The sequence below is a fragment of the Pristiophorus japonicus genome, chromosome 2, assembly GCF_044704955.1.
Source record: "Pristiophorus japonicus isolate sPriJap1 chromosome 2, sPriJap1.hap1, whole genome shotgun sequence".
Lineage (NCBI taxonomy): Eukaryota > Metazoa > Chordata > Chondrichthyes > Pristiophoridae > Pristiophorus > Pristiophorus japonicus.
Window position 1 is genome coordinate 252,860,294 of NC_091978.1, and position 24,877 is coordinate 252,885,170.

Below are 24,877 nucleotides of genomic sequence, written 5' to 3' on the forward strand. Positions count from 1 at the left end.
GTAGCAAAAGCTGCAGCTTACAGCCCGTCGTATTTCAAGTGAATCTCTGTTCACTCATTACCTTCACTTTGGTTTCTCTTTCTTTAAAAAAACAACACACACAATTTAAAACTTTCCAAAATAAAGCTTTTGAAACGTTTCCTCTGATTCTTCTTCAGTTTTACAAAAATATTAAACACAAGAATATTTCAGTTGCTGAGAAAGAAATTGGCAGTTGATTATATTTTCCTAGAAGTATTTTAAGTGATTTCTATCAACATCTTGCCTTTAATAGTCCAGTGCCTGATCAATGGACTCACAACTGGGGTTTCCAGGTTGAGACTCCCTACCTAACCGGTATTTGCAGCCAACTTTTCTTGTAGAGGGCAAGATTTATTTAGCAATGTTTACTTTCACCAATGAAGCGCATTTTCTATTGGGTTGACCAAAGAGTGGCAGTGCTGTATCTGTGGATTAGACCATCATGTCTTATGAAGGTGGTCATAGCAACACCATAACTTGTTCTGTTAATTGCATTGTCATCAGTGAGACCAACCTGATGCAATGTTAATATAACAATAACCAAACCTTCTGTAATAAGATTAGGTGCTAAATCCATGCTTGGTCTATGCGTCGGTGCATTAACTTATTTTGTGTGTCTTATGCTACAAAACCTTTTTCAGAAAATTAACATCAGTGGCTTGATTCTTCATATCTGTCTACAAAATTATGTTTTATCTCTATGCTTAGGTGTACTTGGTTATGACCGTGAGAAATAAATCTTTATCCCAACATTCAAAATAAACAAATTAATGTTTAGTGTTTCACTTTCCAACTCTATCATCCCATTGTGCCATATGTAATCCCATCCCGTTGACATCCACCAATATATATTTTTTTATGGAGAATGTTTGCCTTATTTGACAGCTACAATAACCTTTGTATCTTGTTTCTGTTGCCTTTTTAACTATTCTGGGTTCTGCCAAATTAGTTCAGCTTTTTCTTCCCCACTACTTATTTTGGTGAGAAACTATATTCTTTCTTTGCTTTGCACTTTATTTTTGCCTTCCATATGTAGAACTGTTCTTTTTTTATTTGCTTCCAGATATTTTTACTGCAGCACAAGACAGATTCTGAAGAAATCCTTTCTTTAAACTATCAAAATTATCTTCTTTTTCTTTCTCTTTGATTGGTCAGAAAAGGAAGTCCAGTTCGAGTGTTCAGATGATGGTGAGGATTTTTATCTGACCGATGTGTTTTTCTTCGGGGTTTTTTGTAATACTGTGTGCAAATAGTACATTTTATATTTTACATTTTCAATTGCATTTTTAAGACACAATTGTGCTTGGCATTGTGTCTTACCTGAATTTGTTCTACTTGGCTCATACCTCAAATCAAAGTGCATCTGATTTGATATATGTATCAGTCAGTAAAATACTACTTCCTTAAATCATTCCAAATCTGAAAACAAATTGATTTTCTAATTATGAAATAATTTGATGTCGGAAAGGGTTTAAAAAGGCTTTGTTGATAGTTGTTTTTTCCTTTCTTACCCACCCCTCACTATGACAAATATTGAGATATCAAGACTCAGTGCCTTAAAACACCTACTACATTTTCTTTTAATTGTATTTTTATAAAGCCAGTTTAACCCTTGCAGTTAAACCAAGAGAGGATTTCTATTTTGATTGAGACTATTTCTGTTGAAAACGATTATGGACAAACCTGTTGATTCTGTATTGGGTTTTACTGCTAAATTATTAGTAATATTTTAATAAAGTTATTAACTGTACTCTTTGCCTATAGCACTTAATTACAAGGATGTTCATGTGGTGTTAGATGTTACAGTAGCTTACTGTAAAATTTGGTTCATGTGTCACATCTACATTCAAGTCTTGGGACCTATAAACCTGGGCATTAAGCACCAATATGAAAAATGTATGAAGATGAGCGAGGCTGACCTTCAATTCATGTTTTCACCAATCAGCTGTCATGCGCAAAACACTGTTAGAGTTTCTGCATTTTTTTTTTTGTGGACCAGAAAATACAATATGATTTTTGATTTGTATGGTAGAATTAGCCACATTGTTGATTCCAAATAACAACAAACATAAGAAATAGAAACAGGAGTAGGCCATTTGGCCCCTCGGGCCTGCTCTGCCACTCAATAAGATCATGGCTGAGCTAATCCTGGGCTCAACTCCACTTCCCTGCCCGCTTCCCATAAACCTTGACTCCTTTATCATTCAAAAATCTGTCCATCTCTGCCTCCAATATATTAAATGACCCAGCCTCCACAGCTCTTTGGGGTATAGACTTCCAAAGATTCACGACCCGTTTTAAATGGGCGACCCCTTATTTGAAACTAAGCCTCCTTGTTCTAGATTCCCCCACGAGGAGAAACATCCTCTCTATCTGCCCTGAACAGCCCCCCAGAATCTTGCACATTTCAATAAGATCACCTTTCATTCTTCTAAACTCCAATAAGTATAGGCCCAACCTGCTCAACCTTTCTTCATAAGACAACCCTTCATCTCAGGAATCAACCTCGTGAACCTTCTCTGAACTCAATTTTCCCTAAAGCTGTTTTTTGGTGTACTTGAAGAGTTACGCCCGTTTATTTGGGGCCCAATTACTCCCCCAAAAAAATCATCCCAAGATTCCCCATTTTAATTCTTCATTTTGGCCGCCTAGCCTGTCGTTTAGTTTTGAGGGTGGAGCCCAAGATTTGCGCCAAAAAGAGCAGTTTGCCACGGTAACCAGGGACACAATGCGGGCTGAGGCTGGAAAGTGAAACATACAGCCAGCTCACAGCAACCTGCACAAGCACATTACACATTGCAACAACTTACCTCCATTAAATTATTAAAGTTGAATGAGAAAAGTCTACCTCCCCGCCCCCCTCCTGATGCCAGTGCAGGTCCCTGCTTCTATTCCAGGCCAAAGGGCTTCCCGATGCCGGTCCCCACTTCTATCCCAAGCCGAATGGCCTCCCGGACCCCGCACCTATCCTTGGCCAGATGACCTCCCGGTCCCCGTACCTATCCCAGGCCAAATGGCCTCCTGGTCCCCACACCTAACGCTGGCCTAATGGCCTCCTCCTTCCCGCTTCCCGGTCCACGCTCCTAACTATGCCCGAAAGGCTTCCCCCCCATCTCTCTCTCACCTCTCTGCTGCTGTTGTCCTGGCCCTGGAACTGCATCTGCTGCACTGATTTATGCACCTGCGCCAATTTTCTTAACTCACCAGAAGGTTTTTCCACAGAGGCCACATATGCCATCCTAAGAAGAATTCGAGTAAATTGCTGCTGGCCAAACTTGCTTAAATGGCCAGAATTGGCACAGGTGGCAGGTTACACCCCCGATGACACAAAAAAGGAAACCTAAAAAAATTGTAACTAACTGAGTTACGCTGGCGCACATTGATTGGGGAAACTTGTATTTTTTAACTTAGGCCAAAATAACGGCACAAATCACTGGCGAGAATTGATCCCGGTAACTGTACGCAGTACTCCAGGTGTGGTCTCACCAATGCCCTGTACAGTTGTAGCAGGACTTCCCGATTTTTATACTCCATCCCCCTTGCAATAAAGGTCAACACTCCATTTGCCTTCCCAATTACTTGATGTACCTGCACAAGGACCCCGGATCCCTCTGTTCCGAGGCATTTTGTAATCTCTCCCCATTTAAATAATAGTTTGCTTTTTTATTTTTCCTACCAAAGTGGATAACCTCACATTTTCCAACATTATACTCCATCTGCCAATGTTTGCCCACTCACTTAGCCTATCTATATAGCTTCGCAGATTCTTTACATCCTCCTCACAACTTGCTTTCTCACCTATCATTGTATCAGCAGCAAATTTGGCTACATTACACTCGGTCTCTTTATCCAAGTCATTAATATAGATTGTAAATAGTTGAGGCCCCAGCACTGATCCCTGTGGAACGCCACTAGTTACAGTTTGCTAACCTGAAAATGACCTATTTATTCTGATTCGCTGTTTTCTGTTAGTTAGGCAATCATCTATCCATGCTAATATTTTACCCCCAACCCCATGAGCTCTTATTTTGTGCAGTAACCTTTTATGTGACACCTTATCGAATGTGTTCTGGAAATCCAAATACACCACATCTACTGGTTCCCCTTTATCCACTCTGCTCGTTACATCCTCCAAGTACTCCAGCAAATTTGTCGAATATAATTTCCCTTTTTATAAAACCATGCTGACTCTGCTTGACTGTATTATGATTTTATAAATGTCCTGCTACTACTTCCTTAATAATGGACTCCAGCATGGTCTATAGTTTCCTGCTTTCTATCTCCCTCCTTTCTTAAATAGAGGCGTTACTTTTGTGGTTCTCCAATCCACTGGGACCTCTCCAGAATCCAGGGAATTTTGGTAGATTACATCCTCTTGTATCTGCAGTCAATTCTTTTAAGATCCTATGATGCAGGCCATCAGGTCCAGCAACTTGTCCACCTTTAGTACCATTAGAGAAAAAGTACTCGGCAAACTAGTCATAGATTGTTTTAAGTTCCACCTCTCAATAGCCCCTAGATTATCAATTATTGGGATGCTTTTGGTGGTCTTCTACCATGAAAACCGATACAAAATATTTGTTTAAAGTCTGTCATTTCCCTGTTTTCAATTATTAATTCCCCAGTCTCATCCTCTAAGGGACCAACGTTTACTTTAGCTAATCTCTTTCTTTTTATATACCTGTTGAAGCTCTTACTATCTGTTTTTGTCTGCTAGCTTACTCTCAAACTATCTTCTCTCTCTCTCATTTTTTTTAGTCGTCCTTTGCTGGTTCCTAAAGATTTCTAAATCCTCTGGCCTTCCACTAATCTTTGCAACATTTTATGCCTTTGTTTTCAATTTGATACCGTCCTTTCCTTCCTTAGTTAGCCACGGATCGTTAGAGTCTTTCTTTCTCACTGGAATATATCTTTGCTGAGAGTTATGAAATATCTCATTAAATGTTTATCACTGCTTATCTCCCATCTTACCCTTTAATCTATTTTCCCAGTCCACTTTAGCCAACACTGCCATCATATCTTTGCAATTGCCTTTATTTAAGTTCAGGACACTAGTTTGAGACCAAGCTTTCTCACCCTCAAACTGAATTTGAAATTCTACAATGCTATGGTCACTCTTCCCAAGATGATCCTTTACTATGAGATCATTAATTAATCCAGTCTCATTGCACATTACCAGATCTAAAATAATCTGCTCCCTGGTTCATTCCACAACGTATTGTTCTTAGAGTGTACTCGGGATGGTTTCTATGAACTTTTTCTCGAGACTACATTTGCCAATTTGATTTGTCCAATAAATATGAAGATAAAATCGCCCATGATTATCGCCGTACCTTTCTTACAAGCCTCCATTATTTCTTGATTTACATAAGAACATAAGAATTAGGAACAGGAGTAGGCCATCTAGCCCCTCGAGCCTGCTCGCCATTCAACAAGATCATGGCTGATCTGGCCGTGGACTCAGCTCCACTTACCCGCCCGCTCCCCGTAACCCTTAATTCCCTGATTGGTTAAAAATCTATCTATCTGTGATTTGAATACATTCAATGAGCTAGCCTCAACTGCTTCCTTGGGCAGAGAATTCCACAGATTCACAACCCCCTGGGAGAAGAGATTCCTTCTCAACTCGGTTTTAAATTGGCTCCCCCGTATTTTGAGGCTATGCCCCCTAGTTATAGTCTCCCCGACCAGCTAAACAACCTCTCTGCCTCTATCTTGTCTATCCCTTTCATTATTTTAAATGTTTCCATATGATCACCCCTCATCCTTCTGAACTCCAACGAGTAAAGACCCAGTCTACTCAATCTATCATCATAAGGTAACCCCCTCTCTCTGGAATCAGCCTAGTGAATCGTCTCTGTACCCCCTCCAAAGCTAGTATATCTTTCCTTAAGAAAGGTGACCAAAACTGCACGCAGTACTCCAGGTGCAGCCTCACCAATACCCTATACAGTTGCAGCAGGACCTCCCTGCTTTTGTGCTCCATCCCTCTCGCAATGAAGGTCAACATTCCATTCCTGATTACCTGCTGCACCTGCAAACTAACTTTTTGGGATTCATGCACAAGGACCCCCAGGTCCCTCTGCACCGCAGCATGTTGTAACTTCTCCCCATTTAAATAATAATCCCTTTTACTGTTTTTTTTCCAAGGTGGATGACCTCACATTTTCCGACATTGTATTCCATCTGCCAAACCTTAGCCTATTCGCTTAACCTATCTCAATCTCTTTGCAGCCTCTCTGTGTCCTCTACACAACCCACTTTCCCACTAATCTTTGTGTCATCTTCAAATTTTGTTACACTACACTCTGTCCCCTCCTCTAGGTCATCTATGTATATTGTAAACAGTTGTGGTCTCAGCACCGATCCCTGTGGCACACCACTAACCACCGATTTCCAACCCGAAAAGGACCCATTTATCCCGACTCTCTGCTTTCTGTTAGTTAGCCAATTATCTATCCATGCTAATACATTTCCTCTGACTCCATGTACCTTTATCTTCTGCAGTAACCTTTTGTGTGGCACCTTATCGAATGCCTTTTGGAAATCTAAATACACCACATCCATCGGTACACCTCTATCCACCATGTTCGTTATATCCTCAAAGAATTCCAGTAAATTAGTTAAACATGATTTCCCCTTCATGAATCCATGTTGCGTCTGCTTGATTACACTATTCCTATCTAGATGTCCCACTATTTCTTCCTTAATGATAGCTTCAAGCATTTTCCCCACTACAGATGTTAAACTAACCGGCCTATAGTTACCTGCCTTTTGTCTGCCCCCTTTTTTAAACAGAGGCGTTACATTAGCTGCTTTCCAATCCACTGGTACCTCCCCAGAGTCCAGAGAATTTTGGTAGATTATAACGAATGCATCTGCTATAACTTCCGCCATCCCTTTTAATACCCTAGGATGCATTTCATCAGGACCTCTCTGTCCTACAGTGTAGCTGCTGTTAGGGGGCCTATAAACTATTCCCATCAGTGACTTATTTCCCTTATTATTTCTTATCTCCATCCAAACTGATTCGACATCTTGATCTTCTGAGCCAATATAATTTCTCACTGCTTTATTAACATCCTTTATCCTTTATTAACAGAGCTAGCCCAGCTCCTTTTCCTTTCTGCCTATCCTTCCGAAATGTCAAATACCCCTGAATATTCAGTTCCCAACCTTGGTCACCTTGCAACCACATCTCTGTAATGGCAATCAGATCATACCCATTTATTTCTATTTGTGCCGTCAACTCATCTATCTTGTTATGAATGCTGCGTGCATTTTCTGATGCACTCTTATGTTTATACACTCTGTCCCTTCCTGTCACTCTGGTTATCATTATTCCTATTGCTACCCTGCACTATTGCCTTCTCCTTTCTCTTTAACTTTTTAAATTTCTGCTCACCTGATCCCTCCCACCGCCCCCCCCCCCCCCCCCACTATTTAATTTAAAGCCCTATCTACAGCCCTAGTTTTTTGATTCACCAGGACACTGGTCCCAGCCTGGTTCAAGTGAAGCCCGTCCTGAAGGAACAGCTCCCTCTTATCCCAGTACTGGTGCCAGTGCCCCATGAATCGAAACCCATTTCTCCCACACCAATCTTTGAGCCACGCGTTCATCTCTCTGATCTACTCTATGCAAATTTTCCCGTGGCTCAGGTAGCAATCCAGAGATTACTACCTTTGTGGGTCTGCATTTTAATTTAGCCCCTAGCTGCTCATGCTCCCTCAGCAGAACCTCTTTCTTTGTCCTACCTATGTTGTTGGTACCGACGTGGATCACGACAACTGGATCTTTCCCCTTCCATTCCAAGTTCCTCTCCAGCTCAGAGGAGATGTCCTTAACCCTGGCACGGGCAGGCAAACACAGCCTTCAGGACTCGCGCTCTCAGCTGCAGAGAACAGTATCTATCCCCCTAAATATACTGTCCCCTACCACGACCACTTTCTTTTTACTCCCCCAACTTGAGTGGCCTCCTCTACCACAGTGCTGTGGTCAGTTTGCTCATCCTCCCTGCAGTCCCTGCTCTCGTCCACACAGGGAGTAAGAATCTTGTACATATTGGACAAGAGCAAGGACTGAGGCTCATCCATCATTGCATCCTGGGTCCCCATACCTGCCTCCCTCGTAGTCATACCCTCCTGTCGCTGACCACGGACCAAATTTGAATTATTTAATCCAAGGGGTGCGACTGCCTCCTGGAACGCAGCGTCCAACTAAATCTCCCCCTTCCTGCTCCCTGATGTATTGCAGAACACTTACTGTAGATTTGGTTCCCATGGATCACACTGGTATTCACTAGCTCCCACATGCTGCAGGAGCAACATTTCACCTGTCCTGCCATCTCTAATGTATTTTATTTAATTAATTAATTTTCAAGTTTTGAACAACAACACCTTGTATTTATATAACGCCTTTAACGTAATGAAACATCCCAAGGCGCTTCACAGGAGTATTATGAGAACAAAAAATTGATACCGAGGCACATGAGAAATTAGGGCAGGCTTGGTCAAAAAGGTAGGTTTTAAGGAGTGTCTTGAAGGGGAAAAGAGAGGTGCAGAGGGGGAGAGGTTTAGGCAGGGAGTTCCAGAGTTTAGGGCCTAGGCAACAGAAAGCACGCCCACCAATGGTTGAGCGATTATAATCAGGGATGCTCAAGAGGGCAGAATTAGAGAAGCGCAGCCGTGGGGGTGGGTGGGGTGGAGGGGGGGGGGGGCGGGCTGGGCTGTGGAGGGAGGGTGGAGCTGAAGGGGATTACAGAGATAGGGAGGGGCGACACCATAAAGGGATTTGAAAACAAGGATGAGAATTTTGAAATCGAGACATTGCTTAACCGGGAGCCAATGTAGGACATCGAGCACAGGGGTGATGGGTGTGGGAGGCCAGCCAGGAGTGTATTGTAATAGTCAAGTCTAGAGGTAACAAAGGCATGGATGAGGGCTTCAGCAGCGAATTTGATGAACTGAGGCAAGGGCGGAGACGGGCGATGTTATGGAGATGGAAATAGGCAGTCTTACTTATGCTGCGGATATGTGGTCAAAAGCTTATTTCAGGGTCAAATATGACACCAAGGTTGCGAACCGTGTCCAGCCTCAGACAGAAGTCGGGGAGAGGGACGGAGCAAGCAGCTAGGGAACGGAGTTTGCGGCAGAGACCAAAAACAATGGCTTCGATCGTTCCAATATTCATAGAAACATAGAAAATAGGTGCTGGAGTAGGCCATTCGGCCCTTTGAGCCTGCACCACCATTCAGTAAAATCATGGCTGATCATTCCCTCAGTACCCCTTTCCTGCTTTCTCTCCATACCCCTTGATCCCCTTAGCCGTAAGGGCCATATCTAATTGGAGTAAATTTCTGTTCATCCAGAACTGGATGTCAGACGAGCAGTCTGACAATTTAGAGACCGTGGAGGGGTCGAGAGAAGCGGTAGTGAGGTAGAGCTGGATGTCATCAACGTAAATGTGGAAACTGACGCTGTGTTTTCGGATGATGTCGCCAAGGGGCAACATGTAGATGAGCATTAGGCGGAGGCCAGGGATAGATCCTCGGGGGATACCAGAGGTAACAATGTGGGGGAGGGAAGAGAAGCTGTTGCAGGTGATTCTCTGGCTACGGTTAGATAGATAAAAATGGAACCAGGCGAGTGCAGTCCCACCCAGCTGGACAAAGGGGGAGAGGCGTTAGAGAAGAATAGAGTGGTCAACTGTGTCACAGGCTGCAGACAAGTCAAGAAGGAGGAGGAGGGATAGTTTGCCTTTGTCACAGAGGGGGATCAAGGGGTATGGCGAGAAAGCAGGAATGGAGTACTGAAGTTGCATGTTCAGCCATGAACTCATTGATTGGCGGTGCAGGCTCGAAGGGCCGAATGGCCTACTCCTGCACCTATTTTCTATGTTTCTATGTCACAAAGGATGTCATTTGTGATGTTGATTAGGGCCGTTTTGGTACTGTGGCAGATGCGGAAACCGGATTGGATGGATTCAAACTTCAAATTGCGGAAAAGATGGGCACAGATTTGAGAGGCAACAACACGTTCAAGGACTTTGGAGAGGAAAGGGAGGTTGGAGATGGGGCGGTAGATTGCAGGAATGGAGGGGTTTGAGGGTTTCTTTTTTGAGGAAAGGGGTGATGACGGCAGATTTGAGGGAGAAGGGGACAGTACCTGAGGAGAGAGAACAGTTAACAATGTCTGCTATCATGGGAGCCAGAAAAGGAAGTTGGTCAGCAGTTTGGTGGGAATAGGGTCAAGGGAGCAGGAAGTGGGTCTCAAGGACAGGATAAGTTCGGAGAGGTCATGAGAGATCGGAGAGAAATTGGAGAAAGATGTGAGGTCAGGGCTCGGGCAGGGGGAACCTTAGAGGAAGTTTGGCCCGGTGGACTTGGGGAAGAAAGGAAAGAAGCAGAGGCAGCTAAATGGATGGTCTCAATCTTAGAGACAAAGAAGTCCATGAGTGCCTTGCACTTATTTTGGAGGCGAGGGGTGGAGACTGGAATAGTGAGCAATTTTGGCAGACGAGAGCAGAACCCGACAATGCCTTATGTGGTCCAGCTTGATCTGACGGTGAATGGCTAAACCAGTTGTCCGTCATATCCATTCAAGTCTGTGTCCCTTGGACTTAAGGGAGCGAAGACTAAGGCTATACCAGGGGGAATGGCCAGGATGGGAAAAAGTAATTATTTTGACAGGGACTAGGGCTTCAAAGATGGTGGTGAGGGTGTGATTGAGCAGATCGGTAGCTGCAGAAATGTCATTGTGAATGGAGGGTCAAAGGCTGGACAGGTGGGAGTTCATAGGTGCGATTGTAAGAGAGTCAGGAGCGAGTTTTTTCCAGGGGTGGACACAGATGGAGGTAAGGTTGGTGTGGTGGGGGTGGGGGGGGAGGGGAGCGTGGCAGAAGGGTGATGTGGGTGGAGAGCGATACGAGGAAGTGGTCAGAGATGGCCTTATCTGCGATTGACACGATGGGAGTAGCGAGGCCATGAGAGATGGCAAGGTCGATAAATAAAATAATTATTAATCTGCAGGTGATACAAGGAGATGGTGACTTTTCCAGTGATGCTCTAAAAATAACACATTGCATATCATTCTCTGTTTTAAAAAAAAATCTAATTGTTCAATTAAAATTTTAATAGAAAATAACTACGCCTCACAGATGCACAGATTCATAAAGGATTAAGTCTGACTGCAATATATTTAAACACAATATTTAAAAAAAATAAAAATAATATATTTCATTCTCCAGTTTTTGAAGCTTAGACTTGTATCAATGGTCAATAGCTTTGAGGCAGCCCATAATAAATTGTTGTAAAGCAGCACCTCCATCAAATGATGTGAGGATTTATAAATAGGTCAGAACATGCCTGCAGTCTTCAAGAACTGACTGCATAATTAAATGTAATGGGTACTGTTGTGGCACAGTGTATTGGAGTATCATGTGCAGTGCAATGGAGTGGTAGGGCAGAGGGTCCAGCCTACGATGCCTGCTGTTGTGAGGAGGCATGAAGTGAGGGCCAGTCACACTTTTTTAACCACTTTCTCAACCTGCCCTGCCTCCTTCAATGATTTGTGTACATATACCCCCACGTCTCTGTTCATGCACCCCCTTTAGAATTGTACTGCCTTTAGTTTATATTGCACCCAGGCTGAAGAATGAAGGAACCGGTACAGATCACATGACTACCCCCTTAACTGCAGTCAGAGGGTGGTCTGGAAAAGAGTGTAGAGGGATTTGCACCCTCAAAATAGCTTTAATTTTAGATTTTATTGAAATGCAGTACTTTATATTACTGTTCCTAGGGTCTTCTTTCTCCTTTCCTGTGGAACCACAGCAGGTAATTGTTTTGCATGCATAGCCTCTTGTATCGTCAATAACCATTTATCTGCCCGCTTTTTTTTAAAGCTAATGCAGCAATTCACTTTGATTACTTAACTGTTTGCATTTTCATTTTTGAGTAGATTTTTTTTTAAATGTTTACCTGAGAGATTAACCAACCAGAATTTTTTTTAAACAAAACTAAGCAAATTAAAATGTAACGATTCAAGAGTGTTTCGTTTATAGGAAATAAAAGATTGAGATAATGTTGGTATTAACTTTAAATATGCCGCAGGAGGTTATCTTGTCCACTCACAATTGGGCTACTGGCATCATAAGTGGGATTGATCCGATAGTAGCAATCTTAGTTTGCTACTTAGTAAACATTCCGAAAGTTGAACTGGTCGTGTTATGGATGTGATGTTCAGTCACTCAGAGACAGGTTCACGTCCAAAATGAATGGCGGGACAAGGGAAATAGTGGATTAAATATAAGGAATGTGCGTTTATTTTAAGTATATGGCTAAATGGTACTGAATAGGATATGATAGAAATAAAGTAAATGTTCAGTAAAATTAAGGAGAAAATCTTGGAAGGCCCATCTGAAGCTTTCAGCTCACCTCTCTCCAACTACTCAGCATGAAATTTCCATGATCCTAACTCCCTAGGAATCCACACACTTTACAAATGATTTGATCTACCATTTTGTACATATCCTTTAAAACTTCCACTCCTATTCTTGCAGATATTTCTCTAATTCCTCTTATGAGTTATATGTGTGACATACACTAATCTCTAACCAAAGTACTGTAAATTCTACATAAGTCGAGTTCCATTTGCATTATACAGTATGCACAATTTCTCCTCATAGGAATACATCCCGCTTGCCTAAACCCAGCAAACTTGAGTGCAGATTGGGAACAGCCAAGGCTTCAAAGCCCCCAGATGAAATTTAACTGCTTAACAGTACCTATTGCTATCCAACCTCGCTATCTGTTAAAGGATTACTTGCAGGGTTATCTAGAGGTGATTGGAAAACTTCCACATCTCTTTCCGCCCCCTCCACCACCCCCCCCCCCCACTTTGGATCTGTAGGGGAACATAATACCTGGAGGACCACCATTCCTCTCCCATTGAGGACCAATTAAGGATGCAAAGTTTGGCGCTCTACAATCCCCACTGCGAACCAACTCCAGGCCTGCTCAATGTTAAAAATGTCAGGCCGTAAACCCCCCCCACTTTTGATTGTGCCCCCTTCTCTCACTCTCTGCTTCCCCTCCCTCTACCCTATCTTCCTCTTCCCCTCTGTCTCCCATCTGCCATCCTAACCCTCCTTGACCCACACTTAGTCTTGACTCTCTGCGTGCCACAAGATTGCCTAGTAATTTTAAATACTTCTGCTTCCCCATCTTTCCTTTCCTGATTTTATCCTCTTGTTTCTATTTTAGCGAATCTAATATTTTGTGTTTATCCAGTTTACCCTTTTCTTAAATCTACCTTTTAAATCTTCTGGCTTGCAACCTTCATTTGAAAGGGGAGACAAGATTGTAAAAACTTGCATTTTAATTGATTAAAATTGTTTCCCAGGCCATCTTTCCAGCCAGTTGACATCTATAAGACTGTTAATTGACAATTACGTCCATCTGATGCATAAGTGTGTCAATATCATGTCACATGTATTTGCATATTTTCTGAAGCATCGTAATGATTAATATCCCTATTACATTATTTGCTTTGCTGTTTATTGTTTTTTCATATTCTCAACCATTTCTGCAAGTTGCCATAACTTCATTTGCTTTGTTTACTTTCTTCCTCCATATATAATTATCAATTTACATACTGTTTTAACAATCATTGCCTTCTCAGGGTGCACTTGCTTTTACAGCCTCAAATGGCTTCTCGTTCTATTGGAAATTTTCTGGTCTTTTCCACCTCCGCTTGTAGGTTTTTTTTAAGCTCACTTTAAATAATTCTTTGATGTCAGTTTTGAACCACCCCACTCTTTGGCAAAAATCTGAATGCATTCCAGCTGGAATATTGTGGCCAGTTCTGGCTAGCACACATTAGGAAGGATGTCAAGGCCTTGGCGAGGGTGCAGAGGAGACTAACGAGAATAGTACCAGGGATGAAGAACTTCAATTACGTGAAGATACTAGAGAAACTGGGATTATTCTCCTGAGAGCAGAGAAGATTATGGGGACATTTGAAAAAGTATGAATGTTTTTGATAGAGTAAATAAGGAGAAACTGTTTCCAGTGGCAGAAGGGTTGGTAATCAGAGGACACAGATTTAAGGTCATTGGCAAAATAACCAGAGGCGATGTGAGGGAAATAAAATTTATGCAGCGAGTTGTAATGATCGGGAATGCACTGCCTGAAAGGGTAGTGGAAGCTGATTCAATAAGAACTTTCAAAAGGGAATTGGATAAATACTTGAAGGGGAAAAATTTGCAGGGCTATGGGAAAAGAGCAGGGGAGTGGAACTAATTGGATAGCTTGATGGGCCAAATGGCCTCCTTCCATGCTGTGTGATTTAACCTGTACTGCAAGTGTTTCTGGCCATTTCTGTTATATATGTAAACCTGTTAATACCTTGTGTAGCCAACAGAGGGCTCATCCCCTGGAGTCCCAAGGGATCCCACAATCCCTTGGGAGCACCTGTACTTAAGGAGACCTCACAGGCTGGAGAGGCACTCTGGAGACCTGAAATAAAAGACTACAGTCACACTTTACTTTGAGCCCACAGTATCTAGTCAGACTCTTTATTCATATATAACAACTGGCGATGAGATACAGATGACAAACCCAACGCAGAGAACAATGGGCATCCTGGAGAAACTTTCGGAGGGAGATGATTGGGAAACCTTTGTGGAGCGACTCGACCAATACTTAGTGGCTAACTAGCTGGAAGGAGAAGCGAACGCTGCCAAACAAAGGGCGATTCTCCTCACCATTTGCGGGACACCAACGTATGGCCTCATGAAGAATCTGCTCACTCCAGCGAAACCCATGGAGAAATCATACGATTTGTGCACACTGGTCCAGGAGCATCTGAACCTGAAGGAAAGTGTTCTGATGGCGAGGTACCGGTTCTACACCTACAAAAGATCTGAAGGCCAGGAAATGGCGAGCTACATCGCCGAGCTAAGATGCCTTGCAGGACATTGCGAATTTGGAGCACATGCTCAGGGACTTCTTTGTACTTGGCATTGGCCATGAAGTGATATTTCACAAACTTTTGACTGTAGAGACCCGGATCTTGAGTAAAGCCATAGCGATAGCCCAGGCGATCATTGCCACCAGTGACAATACCAAGCAAATTTCTCAGTGCACGAATGCTGCTACAAGTACTGTGAACAAAGGGATGTTGTTTTCAAATCGCAACGTACAGGGCAAGCCTCACATGCCGCAGCTGCACGTCCGCAGATGTCTCAGAGTCCACCGTCAAGGGTGATGAATGCTAGGCCATTAACACCTTGTTGGCGCTGCGGGGATGATCATTGTTTCCATTCATGCCGCTTCAAAGGGTATGTTTGCACGGGCTGTGGAACAATTGGACACCTCCAATGTATGTGCAGGCGAGCTACAAACCATACTAATCCTGCAAACCACCATGTTGCAGAGGAGGACAGATCCACGGCGGATCACGACGAACCAGAGCCTCAGACCGAGGAGGCAGAGGTATATGGGGTGCACACATTTACCAAAAAGTGCCCCCCGATAATGCTGAAGGTTGAATTTAATGGACTCCCGGTGTCAATGGAGCTGGACACAGGCATGAGCCTGTCCATTATGAGCAAAAAGAATTTTGATAAATTGTGGTGCAGCAAGGTCTCAAGGCCAGTCCTGACTCCAATTCGCACTAAACTGAGAACTTACACAAAGGAACTGATTACCTTAATCGGCAGTGCTACTGTAAAGGTCTCCTACGATGGAGCGGTGCACAAGCTACCACTCTGGGTGGTACCGGGCGATGGTCCCACGCTGCTCAGCAGGAGCTGGCTGGGAAAGATACGCTGGAACTGGGACGACGTCCGAGCGCTCTCGTTCGTTGACGACACTTTGTGTGCCCAGGTCTTAAACAAGTACCCCTCGCTGTTCGCGCCAGGCATCGGGAAGTTCCAAGGAGCAAAAGTGCAGATCCACCTAATTCCAGGGGCACAACCCATCCATCACAAGGCGAGAGCAGTACCGTACATGATGAACGAGAGAGTGGCGATCGAGCTGGACCGGCTGCAACGAGAGGCCATCATTTAGCCGATCGAATTCAACGAGCGGGCCAGTCTGATTGTTCCAGTCCTCGAGGGAGACGGCACCGTCAGAATCTGTGGTAATTACAAAGTAATTATCAATCGTTTCTCCCTGCAGCATCAATACCCGCTACCAAAGGCAGACGAACTTTTGGCGACGCTGGCGGGAGGAAAGACGTTCCCGAAGCTTGACTTGACCTCGGCCCACATGACACAGGAGCTGGAGGAATCATCGAAGGGCCCCTCACCTGCATCAACACGCACAAAGACCTCTTCATTTACAACAGATTCAATGAGCCGCGGCGATATTCCAGAGAAACATGGAAAGTTTACTGAAGTCGGTCCCACGCACGGTGGTATTCCAGGATGACATCTTGGTTACAGGTCGGGACACAGTCGAGCTCCTGGGAAGAAGAGTAGCGGCGGACGGCATCAGGCCCACCGATTCGAAGACGGAGGTAATCGAGAACGTGACAGAGCTGCGGTCGTTTCTAGGATGCCTGAACAACTTTGGTAACTTCTTACCGGGTCTCAGCCCACTGTTAGAACCACTGCATGTCTTACTGTGTAAAGGAGACGAATGGGTATGGGGTAAAAGCCAAGAAAATGCCTTTATAAAAGCTAGAAAACTGTTATGCTCAAACAACTTCGTTGTGTTGTATGATCCATGTAAGTGTTTGGTACTAGCATGTGATGCGTCATCATTCGGGGTCGGGTGTGTATTGCAACAAGCTAATGAATCTGGGAAATTGTAACCAGTTGCTTATGCATCCAGAAGTCTGTCTAAGGCTGAGAGGGCCTACAGCATGATTGAAAAAGAAGCATTAGCGTGTGTTTATGAGATAAAGAAAATGCATCAATATCTGTTTGGGCTCAAATTTGAATTGGAAACTGACCATAAGCCACTGATATCCCTCTTTTCCGAAAGTAAGGGGATTATTACTATTGCATGGGCCCGCATCCAGAGATGGACGCTCACATTGTCCTCATACAACTACGTCATCCTCCACAGGCCAGGCAAGGAAACTATGCCGATGCTCTCAGTAGGCTGCCATTGCCCACCACGGGGATGGAAATGGCACAGCCCGCAGATTTAGTCATGGTAATGGAAGCATTCGAGAGTGAGCAATCACCCGTTACAGCCCGACAGATTACAGCCCGGACGAGCCAGGACCCCTTACTGTCCCTAGTAAAAAAAAATTGTGTGCTTCAAGGGAGCTGGACCAGTGTGTCATTGGCAATGCAGGAAGAGATAAAGCCGTACCAGCGGCGCAAAGATAAAATGTCTATACAGGCCTTCTGTGGGGTAATCGGCTGGTGGTCCCAAAGAAGGGCAGGGACACCTTCATCAGTTTTCTCCACAGTACTCACCCAGGCATTGTAATGATGAAAGCGATAGCCAGATCCCACGTGTGGTGGCCCGGTATCGATGCGGAATTAGAGTCCTGCATGCACAAATGTAACACATGCTCGCAGTTAAGCAATGCACCCAGGGAGGCGCCACTAAGTTTATGGTCTTGGCCCTCCAAACCGTGATCCAGGGTCCATGTCGACTATGCAGGCCCGTTCTTGGGTAAAATGTTCCTAGTGGTTGTAGATGCATACTCCAAATGGATTGAATGTGAGATACTGTCGGCAAGCATGTCCGCTGCCACCACTGAAAGCCTGCGGGCCATGTTTGCCACGCACAGCCTGCCTGATGTCCTTGTGAGCGATAACGGGCCATGCTTCACCAGTGCCGAATTCAAAGAGTTCATGACCCGCAATGGGATCAAACATGTTACATCTGCCCCGTTCAAACCAGCATCCAATAGTCAGGCAGAGAGAGCAGTACAAATTATCAAGCAGAGATTGAAGAGGGTAACTGAAGGATCACTGCAGACTCGCCTATCCCGAGTTCTGCTTAGTTACCGCACGTGACCCCACTCGCTCACTGGGATTCCACCCGCTGAATTGCTCATGAAAAGGGCACTTAAGACAGGCTCTCGTTAGTCCACCGTGATCTACATGAACAGGTAGAGAGCAGGCATCTTCAACAAAGTACATTTCATGATAGCGCAAATGTGTCATGCGAATTGAAATCAATGATCCTGTATTTGTGTAAAACTATGGACAATGTCCCAAGTGGCTTCCTGGCACCGTTGTGGCCAAAGAGGGGAGTAGGGTGTTTCGGGTCAAACTTTCAAATGAACTCATCTACTGGAAACACTTGTACCAAATCAAACTTAGATTCACGGACTATCCAGAGCAATCCACATTGGACCTTACCTTTTTTGACACCCCAACATACACACCAGTGGCAAGCAACATCGCAGTTGACCACGAAGCAGAACCCATCATCTGCAGCAGCCCAGCAGGACTCACCACACCAGGCAGCCCAGCAAGGCCAGCTGCACAGCAGCCCAGCAAGGGCCCAACAAACGATTCACCAAAACCAGCATTTGCACCGAGACGATCAACCAGGGAAAGAAAGACCCCAGATCGACTCACCTTGTAAATAGTTACACTATTGACTTCGGGGGGGGGGGGGTTGTTGTGTTATATGTAAACCTGTAAATACGTTGTGCAGCCACAAAAGGGCTCATCCCCTGAAGTCCAAAGGGATCCCACAATCCCTTGGGAGCACCTGTACTTAAGGAGGCCTCACAGGCTCGAGAGGCACTCTGGAGACCTGAAATAAAAGATTACAATCACACTTTACTTTTGAGCTTGCAGTATCTAGTCAGACTTTTTATTCATATATAACAATTTCTACCCTAAATTTCTTCCAACTTGTCTTTTTTTGTAATGGACATATGTTTGTATCATTTTAATTCTAATCTGTGCCTTTATTGAGAGGGGATACCATTCAATTTTCTAAAATTTCAGAAATATGCAGACTATTGTTACAAGCATCTCATTTAACTTAAGTTCCCAGAACTGGAAGACACAAGTACACAACTGGCAAACTAAATACAACACCAGAGCAGTCATGCAGAATATTCTTTCATGAAATAGTGATGAGCAATGTTAACATCCTGTGTAATCTGCTCATGCATGGACAAACATTCTGAAGCTTTGTTTTGGAAGTCGTAATATAAGTGCAGCGCTTTGTTTCTGAAGAGTAATTAGAGTTCACTGTAGGGTAGTTTGTATGTTCTGTGTGAGTGGAGTGAGTTTGATGGCCAAATGGGTTTTTCTTCAGGCTTTGTGTAATTTTTAAAAAAAGATCAGAACAGCATTTCTGTTTGTTGAATTGAAGATAAGGAAATAAATAGATGGTCAAATATTCTACAGAGTACTATAGATCTAATCCTGCTAGGACTGTGGCAATCTCATTTATGGAATGCAGCAGGTTAGGCTGAATAGGTTGTAATGTTACAATTGTGATCCTGGAGTTTCCTTCCAATACATTATCAAGAAGACGAAATACCCTGGAAGTTTTATTTGTGGCAATACACATCTCTCATGTGACTAAATTTGGGAAAGGTCTAAACCATTGTACATGGTTTTTTGGAAAAAGTAGACTTAATTGCCAAGTGTCCGTTTTGCATTCCATATTTATGCTCGCACTGCGTAACACAATGTGAAATATGTGTTTTAAACTGTTGTCAATTTATAGAAGGCCTAAGAATATATGCAATCTGTCCTTAATGATGTGCACCCTTCTGTATACCATTTAAAATGTTTTATGAGGGACTTTAACTCCACAACTGAGGCCCTTCAAAGTAAAATACTTCAAAGAAGCAAAATAATAAACCAGTGATTTTATAATTTGAAAATTACAGTTATTATACTGCATCTCCTATTAATTAAATTGTAATTAATTAAAATTGTCAATTAGTTCAATTACGAGCAGATCAGGTATTTTCTGGGAATATTTGTAAGTTTGTAAGTGCAAGTTAATATTTAATTTATTCAACACATATACCTAGAGGTCAAAACACAATATCCCAAACTGCCCAATTAATATTTAAAAAGTTGTAGTAAGCTAGATGAAAGAATTATATCTAAGAATTCCACTGCATACAGGCAATCGCTGACAATGTACTAAAATAAGTTTGTGATTACTGAGTTCTAATTCTGTTCCTTGCATAGCAAGTAAAAGTATATTTCTCCTCGGTTTCCAATGTATATGTATTGTAATTGATTGTGGTTCTTTGGGCCCAAATTTCCACATGGACATTTTTTGGTGCAGTTGTCGAGGTACGTCCAAGTTTATAGTGGCCCAACTGCGCCAAAAAACAAAGTTCCAAGTTTCACCGACATTACCTTTCATTTTGGAGTGGTGCAGATGTCATTAAGCTCTGTGGGGGAGCTTAAGGTCTGCGCCGAAAAACTGAGGTTGCCAGGGTAACAAGGGGCGCTCTGAAGGGCTGAGGCACAAAAAAACATTTCTCCTTTGTAAAATGGATCACCTAAATGAGACTTGGGCAACAGATTGAAATCTCTATTATATGAAACAATATGAAATTCCTTTATTCCTCTTTAGAATTTATAGATTTTTTTCACCTCTACAGTGCCGATGCCGCTGCAATCCCGGACCAAAAGGCCCCCCACCATCGGCCCGCACCTATCCCGGGCTGACAAGCCCCCCGGTGCCGTGTCTTCAGCTCTGCTGAAGCAATGGCGTCTACACTCCATCGATTTTCTCTTCTCTGCGCTGATTTCCTTAAGCATAGGGAAGGTTTTTCAGAAGGGTGCAATGTGCCATTTTCGAAAAAAATCGTACTTGGCCAAACTCACTTAAATGGCCAGAAATGGCACACCCGGCAGGTTCCACCTCCCCAGTGACATAAAAAAATCGTACGTACCTACTTTAGAATGGCATAGAAACTTTGACGAAACTTGCAGATTTTAGTCTGCTCAAAAAAAAACCCAGCGTAGTCCACAAGACGGCACAGAATGGTGACGAAAATTCAGCCCTATATAATCATACCAAGTAAGGTTGTATGATTTGATAAAGATTTGATTTTTTTTTTTAATGTGTAGATAGATTGGATTTGTCAGCCACTATGTAGCTTGGGCTGCACCAAGAATTTAAGCTGTTTTTATGCAATACCAGTTTGACACTTTTTTTAATATTAAAAAAATGCGCTGCTGCTTACTGCTGAAATCCTTAACTTTTTACTTCAATTATTTTCACTGTTGCATGTTGTTCCCTGAACACCGTTTAATCAAATTAATTAGGTAAGCATATCTAGAAAACAGATTGCACATTTGTGATTTTTCTTCAGAAATAAACTATACAGTTGATCCTGATTATGTGAATGGATGTATCAAAAGTTATTTTTGTGAACTCAGTAGGTTTATTCAAACATGTATTGAGCTGATAACGTCACTGGGTGGAGCATACTGACACCAGCGTATGTTTTCAAAGTTTCAAAATAATGCCATGTTATTGAAACAGGCTTATTCATTTAGCCTGATTTGTAAAAGCCCATTTAAAAAAAAACATCTGTTGTATTTGATTCAAAATCTCTTCTGAAAAACGAGAGAAAATGTGTAGTTTTTCATCCATCTCTTTAGAGCATTATTTGGGGATTGAGCAATGTGTGTTTAAATCTAATGCAAAATTTTCAGTATGTCATGTATACTATTCATGCAATTGACTAAACTGAGGCCAAATTACCCATTAGTCAGACAGATTTTTAAAATCTCTATTTATGTGTTGAGTCTATTTTTATATATTTTTGGAGTTTCTTCAGTTCGTGCATTGGTAACTATCCTTACCATTTCACCCTTTTCCGACTTCCCCCCCCCCCCCTCCCACACACCCTTTCAGTGTGATGTATTTCTGTTACAGATGGATTAAAAGACAAGTTTTGAGCATTTGGTCCTTCTATGAACTAGCGTCAGTACAAATAGATTTTTTTATTGATACTGTACGGCTCTGTTCTGTGCTGAGGTACACCATTTCATTTGACATCTGCTGAGGAATCTGTCCTTACTGAGACCTGGATGTACCAGAAAGAATTGCTATAGAGTTAATAAACAGAAATGAGCTGATGAGGATAGAAGTGGAAAAGTAGAATCCCAATCAGATTAAGAAAAGTAATGAATGTTTGGGACAGAAATGAGTGCACAGTGAAACCCCCAAGAAATTGCCTGGACTTCCATATAAGATGTTGGATGCTTAGTTACTCCCTTTTCCTCATTTAAAAAAAATATTATTTCTCACATCTATTATCTGGATATAGCTACTTGGTATTTGTGTGAATGATCTGCGTTATCGAAAACTTAACTGTTAAGAGGTGATATTAATTTGAAAGGTTATAGAATGTCAGTGTTCTCTTCTCTATCATAACTTCATGCCATGCAGCACCAGTGGGTTACATGGGGAAAAGGAATGCAGTTAATGAGATCTGGCATAAATATAAATATTAGTTAATGTTCTACAAAAACTACCCTGGCTGAATTGGAACCACATATGTACATGTGATTGGAATCTTCGATTATGTTGTACATTTGTGCTGCTGAATACTTTATTGTGTGTTCAATTTGTTACAAACTTAATGTAATATTCTTTCCTAATTCTTGTACTGCTGGTTCAACTGAATCAATTGTGTAACCAATACATTTTTTTTTCTTCTGTAATTTTATCTGACTTCATACAGTCACTGGAAATTGGAAGTAACATCTTAGGAAGACTAAACAGCCCACATTACTTCCCAACAGATGTTCATTTGAGGTCGGTCTTAACGTGCAGTGGAAAAATTACTTTTGAGGCTTACACATTTTTTATTTTTAACTTGCCTGCAGATAAACAACAAAGCCAACGTAATAACCAGCCCAAAAGAACCTATTCCTACCCCAGCGCTGGTATACCTTGATTCCTCTTTCTATTTGTTTTTTTTTCCATTTTTCTTTTGCTGTCTGAGGTACCATGTGATTATCAAAATATGCCTCTGTTCTGTTATGTGGGAAAATCCATTGTGAAGCAGCGTATTTACAGTTGTTTATCGTGTCACTGAACATGGTTGTTACTGTTATTCTGCATGCTGTAGTGGCAGGTCACTGCCTTCCCGCATGTTGCTTTTAGTCCTCTATTGATGTCAGATATAGTACCAGAATACGCACTGGTCCAAATTTAACATAAGAACATAAGAAATAAGAACAGGAGTAGGCCATACGGCCCTTCGAGCCTGCTCCACCATTCAATAAGATCATGGCCTATCTGATCATGGTCTCAACTCCACTTCCCCGCCCACTCCCCATAACCCCTTATCCCCTTATCCTTTAAGAAACTGTCTATTTCTGTCTTAAATTTATTCAATGTCCCAGCTTCCACAGCTCTCTGAGGCAGCGAATTCCACAGATCCACAACCCTCTGAGAGAAGAAATTTCTCCTCATCCCTGTTTTAAATGAGCAGCCTCTTATTCTAAGATCATGCCCTCTAGTTCTAGTCTCCCCCATCAGTGGAAACATCCTCTCTGCATCCACCTTGTCAAGCCCCCTCATAATCCTATACGTTTCGATAAAATCACCTCTCATTCTTCTGAATTCCAATGAGTAGAGGCCCAACCTACTCAACCTTCCCTCATAAGTCAACCCCCTCATTCCTGAAATCAACCTAGTGAACCTTCTCTGAACTGCCTCCAAAGCAAGTATATCCTTTCGTAAATATGGAAACCAAAACTGCACATAGAAACATAAAAACATAGAACATAGGTACAGGAGTAGGCCTTTCGGCCCTTCAAGCCTGCACCACCATTCAATATGATCATGGCTGATCATGCAACTTCAGTACCCCATTCCTGCTTTCTCTCATATCCCTTGATCCTTTTAGCCGTAAGGGCCACATCTAACTCCCTTTTGAATATATCTAATGAACTGGCTTCAACAACTTTCTGTGGTAGAGAATTCCACAGGTTCACAATTCTCTGAGTGAAGAAGTTTCTCCTCATCTCGGTCCTAAATGGCTTATCACTTATCCTTATCAACTGTGACCCCTCGTTCTGCACTACCCCAACATCGGGAACATTCTTCCTGCGTCTAACCTGTCCAATCCCATCAAAATTTTATATGTTTCTATGAGATCCCCTCTCATTCTTCTAAATTCCAGTTGAATATAAGCCCAGTCGATCTAGTCTGTCTTCATATGTCAGTCCTGTCATCCCAGGAATCAGTCTGGTGAACCTTCGCTGCACTCCCTCAATAGCAAGAATGTCCTCCCTCCGATTAGGAGACCAAAACTGTACACAATATTTAAGGTGTGGCCTCACCAAGGCCCTGTACAACTGCAGTAAGACCTCCCTGCTCCTATACTCAAATCCTCTCGCGATGAAGGCCAACATGCCATTTGCCTTTTTCACCGCCTGCTGTAACTGCATACCAGCTTTCAGTGACTGATGTACCATGACACCCAGGTCTCGTTGCACCTCAGTATTCCAGGTGTGGCCTCACCAATATCTTATACAGCTGTAACAAAACTTCCCTGCTTTTATACTCCTACCCCTTTGCAATAAATTTAGCAGCACAATTTTTTACTAACAGAAATGCTGCTATGGAATTTAAGAAATTGCATGTCGCTACTGTAGGTGATTAAGCCTTTTCCTGCAGGATGCCCAGGCAGGAGTTGCTGGTAGTAGCAAAACCCCATTCCTGTTTTTCATTTTTTTTTCATGTGTTTACGACTTTCTTTTCCACATGGCAGTAGTAATATTGCTTTAGCCTCACCATTCTTGTAGTTGGCTCTTGCATATTTTTATGATTGAAGATAACCTTGACCAATGAGAATTTTCTTTTATCTTGCTCAGGAGCCCCAAACTACTGTAATCCACAATCCCGCTGATGGAAATAAGGTATTCCAA

The 24,877-nt window shown here is 42.7% G+C and overlaps 1 protein-coding gene across 4 annotated transcripts in view; it reads left to right on the forward strand.

Moving 5' to 3' along the window:
• Positions 1 to 24,877, forward strand: part of LOC139245448 (calcium/calmodulin-dependent protein kinase type II subunit delta) — a 539,947-nt gene that overhangs the window by 467,911 nt on the left and 47,159 nt on the right. For 2 of the 4 annotated variants that reach the window (XM_070871166.1, XM_070871167.1), the window contains exon 14: positions 24,824 to 24,868. The exons of the other annotated variants lie outside the window; for them this stretch is intronic. In XM_070871166.1, coding sequence (XP_070727267.1) covers positions 24,824 to 24,868 — 45 coding nt within the window. The remainder of the gene's footprint in view (positions 1 to 24,823; positions 24,869 to 24,877) is intronic. 4 annotated transcript variants of the gene reach the window in all.